Genomic DNA, 8457 nt, shown 5'->3' with positions numbered 1-8457 from the left:
ACAGTCCATGATGCCCTGTGCTCCATTCTCCTCCCCAACCCTCCAGGCCCATAGGGCCATGTCCCTGCTGCTATCGGATAGAAAAGCATTGATTTCTGTATTAACGCATACACACGTAGCAACAACAAAAAACAAGTTACATCATGTTCATCTGAGAAGTGTCAAGGATACAAACGAAACGAAAAGAAAGTCTTGCGACTTATTTCCATTGTGGTCCATGAAATATTTATCCTTGTTTTTTTTTTTCTCACAATGCTTGTTGGTGCTTTCATTAAAAGCACAGCTGAAGTTTTTACTACTCACTGCTCGTTCATACAACACTTCGACACTTGAAAACTCAAGGAAGGAAGGTCCTGTTCGTTCAAAACAAAGCACTCTGTAGTTGATAGTATCTCAAATGAGAATTGCTAGATTTCCAGTAGATTGTGTCACTGGGAATAAGAAGAAGTAGAATTGATGTTTGACCTTTTCAGTCATAATGATAAGTCATTGATGACCCCTGGTAATGTTACTTAGAAACAACCAGACTCTCCTGTGAGCCAGTCTGCCAGACACCACTGGGGGCCGACCCGCATCACTACCTGTGTCTGCCCATGGGCATTTATCTTGGGCATAGGAGGAGACAGCAGATCCACATGGAGGTCCACTTAGGATGAGCGGGACTATCTAGTCTAGTGATCCAGACTGACAGGGCCCCCTGTCGGCCTTATGCATAGCCATGCACCATATGGAGTTCTCCGAACCACCATCACCGTCCAACCAACTTGCATATGGCTGCATGCCTACTATTATTATTTGAACTCCAGTTGATTCCTCACTCAGTATTAACTTGATAGAGTAATACAAACATACTGTATATTACACAGCAATTTTGAGAAAATTAAGACATTTATCAAAAGATCATAATTCCGATTTAGGCCATTTTGGATATATGCCAAATTTGGTTTCTTGTCACTCAAACCAAAATTGTTCTATGAAAAATTCACTTTAACACAAATTTGAAATGAATGAGTGTCCAGGCACCCACTATAAATGAATCACTTACTTGTCAGGTATATACTAGTCTCGCGTAGTCAGACAACTATTCCACAATCTCCGAATGCCGGGAGCATTTGGCCAAATCGCGGAGGCAACAGTCTGGACACGCGAGACTAGGTATATACCAACCTTTCATACACTTAATGGCCCGGTAGCCTGCATTTATGTTGGCTCTGTAACCATCCTACAAAACTGTATTTGTATAATTGTATTTCATATAACATTTGTCCTTTCCTGGAGAGGTGAAAAGGACATTTATTGTGTGCTGGCTATTCTCTCAGTTTCATGGTATTGTTGAGCCGTGCACCTTGTGACTTTCATTTAAACTGGAGTATTGCATCAGATCCCTGTATGGATATTTGACTATTCACACAATGGGGAAATCACGCTCTTTCGAACGACCATCATTTCGACCGGAGGGTTAGCGACTCACTCCACGGAGGTTAGGGTGAGGGTTAGAGTCGGGTGTCGAAAAGATGACATGTAGTAACAGCGACACGCTCCCCACACAATCAGGGAGGCCAACTTTAAAATACATTGCCATATTTTATACTTTGTACCATAGTGAAAATAGCCGATCTACTTGCTTGTGATGTGACATGCTGCTGTGACCTTGTTGATCAGCTATTTTCACAACATTTTAAAAAGTAATTACATGCCCAAAATAGGGACACCAGGTTGAAAGTGTTAGTGTTCATGTGTGCAGTGTTCAGATTTAGAACTGAGTCTAGAACTTCTAGAGTTCAAAGGCGTCATGGCAAAGAAAGATGACCTACAAAGAAGCAGATCCCACACACTTGCAACCAGACCTCAAGAGTGGGAATTTTACTAGATATGGTTTATACATTTTAAACACCTGCTCAAAAATGTCTTCTGTAAAGTGAGAAATCCCACATGGATTTTAATCACAGATAGCCCTCTATGATCTTTGTTCCACTAAAGCACAAAGAACATCTTATCTTAGACCTATTATTTATTATAAACTGAGTTACTGTATCCAGGTTTCAAAACAGAATTTAGTATATCGTGGTGGGCAGAAATGAGCCAAACCTTCTAAACCTGAGTTTAGTTGAAGCCAGTCTAGTTCATCTGAGTTTAGTCGGAGCCAGTCTAGTTCATCTCACCTGTCTCTCTCAGCCCAGATCAGATCTCCATATTTCAACGTTTTTTCCTTTTTCGTACATTATTGTCCTACTTCAGCATACACAAAAGAGTAGTCATAGAAGATACACAAGCTCGAAACGCTTTGCATAGTGAGCTTGTAGATCAGCTATATTTACTATTATAAAATGTTTTTTTTAGGAACGGTTTTGTACATACAAGGTTTCCATCCTACAGCAACAATATGTCCTTGGCCTCTACAGTCATACTATGCAGTAATTCACAGTTGCTGAAACCAACTCCAAAATCATTTTAGCTTAAGGCTTGACAGTGAGTTTTATATTGGATGACTTTTAATATTAGTCTTTACCACAATGTTACTGGGAAGTGATAAGGGCTAAATCAGTTAATTAAATCCTTGGCTCAATACTGAACTCATTCCCTGAGGCAGTTGTAATTAATTTGCTCAGCAAGTCATCAAGTGGGCCCAAGAAAAGTCAGATAGTGATTCAATTAGAATCTGGCCAATATTTCTTGTCATGGTACACTTTTAGAAAGCTCATGCTTTCCAGTATTTATACATCAACAATATGGAGAGCTTTGGGTGCTGAGCCAACAAGAAAAAATACATTGCTGTTGTGGTTACCACACTAGTTTTCACATTATCATTAATCATCTTCAAATAATGTCACAAAAATGGTACATGTTTTGATTAAGTTAATAACTGCAAATCAAAATCAATGCTCGATCTTAAATCTTGTGATCATGAATTAGTTCTGAATTAAATGTTAATAGATGAGAATGAAGAATGGACTCAAAACACAAAGAAGGCATTACGGCTGAAGAGAAACAATCACTATTTACATTTTATTTATATATATTATTCATACAGTACAGTATTGTATACATTTGCAAGAAAAGAGGCTTGAGGTTGTTTTTTTTCCCTTATGTTACAATGCTTGCCATATCATTTTATGTACACACATACGGTATGCTCCCTGGAATTTCCCAAAACAAAATGACCACCTCAAAAATGTGCCAGAGTAACTCTCCCTGCAATAATTCACTCTAAAATAAACTGTACCCTTTGCCATGATTTGACGTGGCTTTTTGTCAAAACACTGTTCCTATCTCTATTCTCAGTGCCACTGTAACAACATACAGTAGCTGGTACTGTGACCATTGTCAGACAGATAGGTATATCTTTGTATTTACTACTTGGTATAATATATACTTTATATGTGTGACAACGTAACCCTATCAAAAAAGCAGGTTCAGTTCATAGGCAATAAAAGAGACACAAGTCTCCACGATGGATGCGAATCGAGAGGAACACAGTCCGCTTCTCTCTTCTATGATCTACAGAAGCAGGGCTGCACTAGCTCAACAGGACCACTGGGGACAGCATGCTTCACTCTTCCCCCAACGCAGAGTCGCGTCCCACTGAAACTCTCCCATAATCCTCAGCTTGCTTCACAGGGGGGCTGGTCACTGACAGTAGGTTGGTTAGAAATGGCTTAGACTCTAGAGCATAGACAGCTGAATTAGACGCTTTCTTCTACACCCCTCTGGCATTCTATTATGTGCTTAGTTGTGGTGAGCATAACTAAAGAACACCAGACAAAGGGAGTTGACATGCATCTATTGGTTAATATTGGTAGTATTCTCTGCCTGTGAGACAAGAGTTGATGAAAGTAGATATTGGATAACGTGGTTTGGCTGAGTTTGGGAGTCTGAAACTCCAGTTCAGTTCATTTAAGATGGTCTATGGGGCTTTTGTAAAAAGTCAAGAGACAAACCAACATCATTTCCTTTGAACCTGAAAACCAAGATTTCTTTTTACTGTTGTTTTGCAACATCAGCCATAACCACTTAACACTCTCAGAGTTATAGGGGTCCCTGAAATAAATAAAGGTTTGAGAACCAGGTCGTCATTAAACCAGTAAGGGAAATTCTTCCAGTTTGATGTCTTTTGATTTTGAGGTGCGAGTCATGAGAATATTGATTTGTCCAGATAAAAAGCCCACAGTATTTGGCATGCAGCGCAGCACATTGCAAAGCACTGATCAATCACAGTTTGTTTCAGAGAGCTGTAGCTTTGCCCAGGTGTGCTCCAAATCCTGGGGCACTTCTAAGTGTGTGTGTGTGTGTGTGTGTGTGTGTGTGTGTGTGTGTGTGTGTGTGTGTGTGTGTGTGTGTGTGTGTGTGTGTGTGTGCGTGCACACACGCGTGCGTGCGTGCGTGCGTGTGTATAACTACATTCAGCTGCATTCATGGCTTTAAATAAGCCATGTGAATATGAAAAAAAGAAGAAAGCAAAAACTTTGTAACATCAATTGAAAGGGTAATGTTAGATACTGTTAGATGAATTGGGCCTCTGGGGTTCAGTCATAATCTTCACAAAAGGCAGGCATTCACATTGAACAAAGTATTTCTTTTCCACAGCGTACATACTGAAACTTAGATGATTAAATTATTCTTGTATATGAATGTTGCTCTCATCGGCTAAACCAAGGCAACATTTTGATGTATGAAAAACAAATATTAAACTTTAGTTTAAACTCGCTCCTTATTTGAATTTCCCCTTTGTGCCAGTTGAGTTGGATCTTTTTTGGGGTGCCAGTTTCGATAAATCTGCACATTCAACTCATTAAAGGACAACTTTGTTTTTTTACTACAAGGGTTCATATGGTGGTTATGGCTGATGTTGCAGCACCAGGGTGGGGGCATGCGTACAAGTGGCTAAATATGTCTTTTTAGACAGAATAAGCTGGCAATTTCTTTGTTACTATTTACACCAGGCCCCATAAATCACATCTGCCCATGAAATATTGCGGTGCATCTTGGGAATGGGCTTATCAAAAAATACTTATTTAGTCCCTTGGGCATGTATGCAAATCTAAATTGTTAAAATCACTAAAACAATAGAAAGAAGTAAATGAAAACATTTTAACACTCATATTTTCTTTTCTCTAATGACTATCTAAAATATGAACCCTTGTTTTAAAAAGCAAAGTGCAAAAATATAAAGGGCAAAAATATGGGCAAAATGCTCAATTTGACTTGCCTGTAAATATCCAAGCATCACCGTAATGATAGTGTACAGTAGTTCAGAAATGATCTGAAAGGACACTTTCAGCAATTATGGAGCTTCAGAACAAGAGTGATCCTAAATGGATCTCTGGTTCTGCAGGTCCATATTGTCAGCGGTAAACACCTGGAGCTAGTGGGTTCAATGGGGATTATAAGGTACTTACAAAAAGGCCAGTTGCAGATTCGACAGAACAATTGTAGTAAACGAAAAAGTTACAAAGGACATTAAATTGGCATTGATTTCATGGCAGGTTCGCTATTAGGTGTACTTTAACCTCTTATCGTCATTCTAAATCTATTAGCTAATGCTGCTAGCTAGTTGTCAGGTATGTTTATTCACAATCTTGCTAGATAATGATCCACTTCCACAATATTAGTTCTTGCTGTGGCAGATAAAAATAAAACTCCATTATTTCGTTAAAATGAACGTATAGGAGAAACTGTTCATGCCAAATTGATCAAGATCAACGTAGAAATGTAATTTACAGCAGAGGTTTATAAACAGCATAGGACAGTAGCTTGGATCTAGGAAGCTGCTCTGAGCTCTGATGAGCGGGTTTAGACTACATAGGTTGAGCTGGACAAGACAGGACAGGACTGAACTGGGGATACAGTATAGCTAAGCTGATCTGGGCTGAGACAGGTGAGACACTGGTCAGGTAAGATGAACTGGACTGGCTTCGACTAAACTCAGGTTAGGCTGTGGAAGGATTGGTTAAGGCAAGCTTTTCTTCTTGTCTGTGCTGAACTGGAGAGAATGCAGATAGGTGAAGCTGAGTTGAACAGGGCTAGTCTTAAATAGACTAGGTTAGGCTATGATGGTCTTATAGCAAGGCTGGGCTGGGCAGAGGAGCATTGAGACAGCGGACCCACGGTGGTGGTACGGTGGGTAAGTAGATAGGTTAGGACAGGACACCAGGAGGCAGGACTGTGTGTCCTTAAATTGTTAGTCCACGCCAGTAGTCTAGGAGCGGTAATCCTTCTTACTGTACGGCCTGTTGCCTAGTATGTGGTCAATGTCTGACACCACATGAGACGTCATCTTAGGAAGGACCTGGGAGAGAGGGAGCAGAGCGAGGAAGAATTAGGAAACACACCAGGCAGTAGAACACAACAAAGTTGTCATTAGTTAGAAATAATGTCCAATCCTGGAATACATTCCTTACCAAGAAATGTCTTCACCATTGTGTTTGTAAAGGTGTCTAGTAACACATCTCACAAAGACTGAAATTCAGTTCTCCTAGGAGAATCCGTTACAGCTGCTGAAAGTGGGGTTCTCATTAACTTAACTATACAGGAAAAAAAACACACCAAAATAAATATAAACATTCCTTGGGCTAAAAATGGCTCTCACAAAACTGTGAAAAGTGATGACTCATCACTAAACCATAGATTTGTGGGTCCGTTTTTAGTCCAAGAATGTTTTTCATGCTAAACAAATGCTTGCAATGGATTCAGAATCATGAAAAAGCCCTAGTTTGACCCCTCACATGCTACTTAAAGCATATTTTATTTTGGTGTGTTTTATCCTGTATAGTTAAATTAATGGATTATCCTAGGGAAACTGAATTTCAGTCTTTGTGAGATGTGTTTCTAGACACCTTTATAAACACATTGGTGAAGAAACTGTTTGGTAAGGAATTTATTCCAGGACCTTTTAAGATATTCCCTGATCATAGTGTGTGTGCGTGCGTGCGTGCGTGCGTGTGCCTGCGTGCGTCCACACCTGTATAGCTCCTAGATTCTCAGTGAGCTGTTCAGGGTTGGAGGTGCCCAACAGCACTGAGCTCACTCCTTCATTCCTTAGACACCATGCTGAGAGACACAGACAGAGATAATGTTTTATTCATACAATAAGCTACAAGGCTTTGTTGAGTCTGAACTAAACTCATTACAGTTCAGCTGAATTAAATGTGCTTGTATATTAGCATAATTATATGACGGAACAACAATTCCTCACTGAGGGGCAGCTTGTGATAATGAAAGCTGTGGAAGCATGTGAAGTGATTTCAATAATGGCCATTCACACAGCATCCACCAGGTGGTGCACTGCTGTCATCTTTGGCTGAAATAGTGACCACTTTCTTTTTTCCCCCCTTTTCTTTACACCTTAATCTTTACATATTCTTAAAGTGCATTTATGTTTGCCCAATGAATTTATATATACTGTGTCACTAACAAGTAACAAAGTAAATGGCAAGAAATGCACACGACGGATGGAATTAAAGAGCAGTAATTGAAACCCCATCAGGTTGGGAATCCCGGAGAATGACGGTAGACAGTAGGGCATTAACGATGATTAACTTAATGAGCAACATTGTTTTCTCACTCAACTGTAAACAAACCAACATAAAGTTTAAGTATATAGAGGGTATCTTCACATTTCCAAAGTGCCAATTTAAGGACTTTTTAATACCTCTAAAATGACAAATTTAACATTATCTAACTAAATTGTCAAATATATAGAGGCAGAAATTGTGAGGCGTTGTGAGCATGTAGATCTGCTATTTTCACAATAGAACCATGTTATACCAAATATAATGCCTCAATTCTTAGTGCACGTCAGGGTGGGGGTCCCCAGTTAAAATATGATTATTCTGGGGGTCGCGGCCTGAAAAGGTTGAGAACCACTGTAATATTATTATTATTATTTTACTTCGACTTTCGACTTTCTCTGGTGGGAGTCGACTTGTGTAAAGAAGTCGACTGAGTTGACTTTTTCGTTAATGCCCTAGTAGACAGGGTTCTCAAAGTCTGTACACTCTCAGGGTTACGGGCGTCTGTCCTCTGCTTTTTTTATTTATTTACAGCTCTATGCCTCTTACCCACAGCCAGCTGAGGCAGGGTGCAGCCCAGCTTCTCTGCGATGTGGCCCAGCTCCTTCAGCTTGGCCTGCTGCTTCCTGCCATCATCACTTACTATCTTCTCCTTCAGCCACTGGTACGACTGTCCAGTGAGGAGAGAGAGACAGACAGACAGAGATAGAAAGAGAGACAGAGAGAGTGAGATTTAGAGGCAGCGGTGACAGTCAGAGGAGAGGGAGTGGGAGGGAAAGAGAGAGAGGGAGAAGTGGGTAGATATGTATGGAGCCAGTGGGGAGAGAAAGAGAGAGAAAGAGAGTTAGAGTGGAAACAGTAAAGTCACCTTTCCTGTCACTAGCTGTTTACTTGTTTATTGTCATCAGGGGCGTCACAAGTGTGTGTGCGTGTGTGTGTGTGTGTGTGT

General features: G+C 40.2%; 1 protein-coding gene across 1 annotated transcript in view; it reads right to left on the bottom strand.

The window, feature by feature from the left end:
* Positions 1-3068: 3068 nt before the first annotated feature.
* kcnab1a (potassium voltage-gated channel subfamily A regulatory beta subunit 1a) overlaps positions 3069-8457 on the bottom strand; it is a 150995-nt gene continuing 145606 nt past the window's right edge. The window contains 3 exon segments of the mRNA XM_080732217.1: positions 3069-6286; positions 6959-7047; positions 8058-8178. Of these exon segments, the coding sequence (XP_080588343.1) occupies positions 6197-6286; positions 6959-7047; positions 8058-8178 (300 nt within the window). The 3' untranslated portion in view covers positions 3069-6196.

Source organism: Nannobrachium achirus (assembly GCF_963921795.1).
Source record: "Nannobrachium achirus genome assembly, chromosome: 8".
Classification (NCBI taxonomy): Eukaryota; Metazoa; Chordata; class Actinopteri; order Myctophiformes; family Myctophidae; genus Nannobrachium; species Nannobrachium achirus.
Note: the sequence above shows the minus strand (reverse complement) of the source record. Positions and strands in the feature narration are given on the sequence as shown.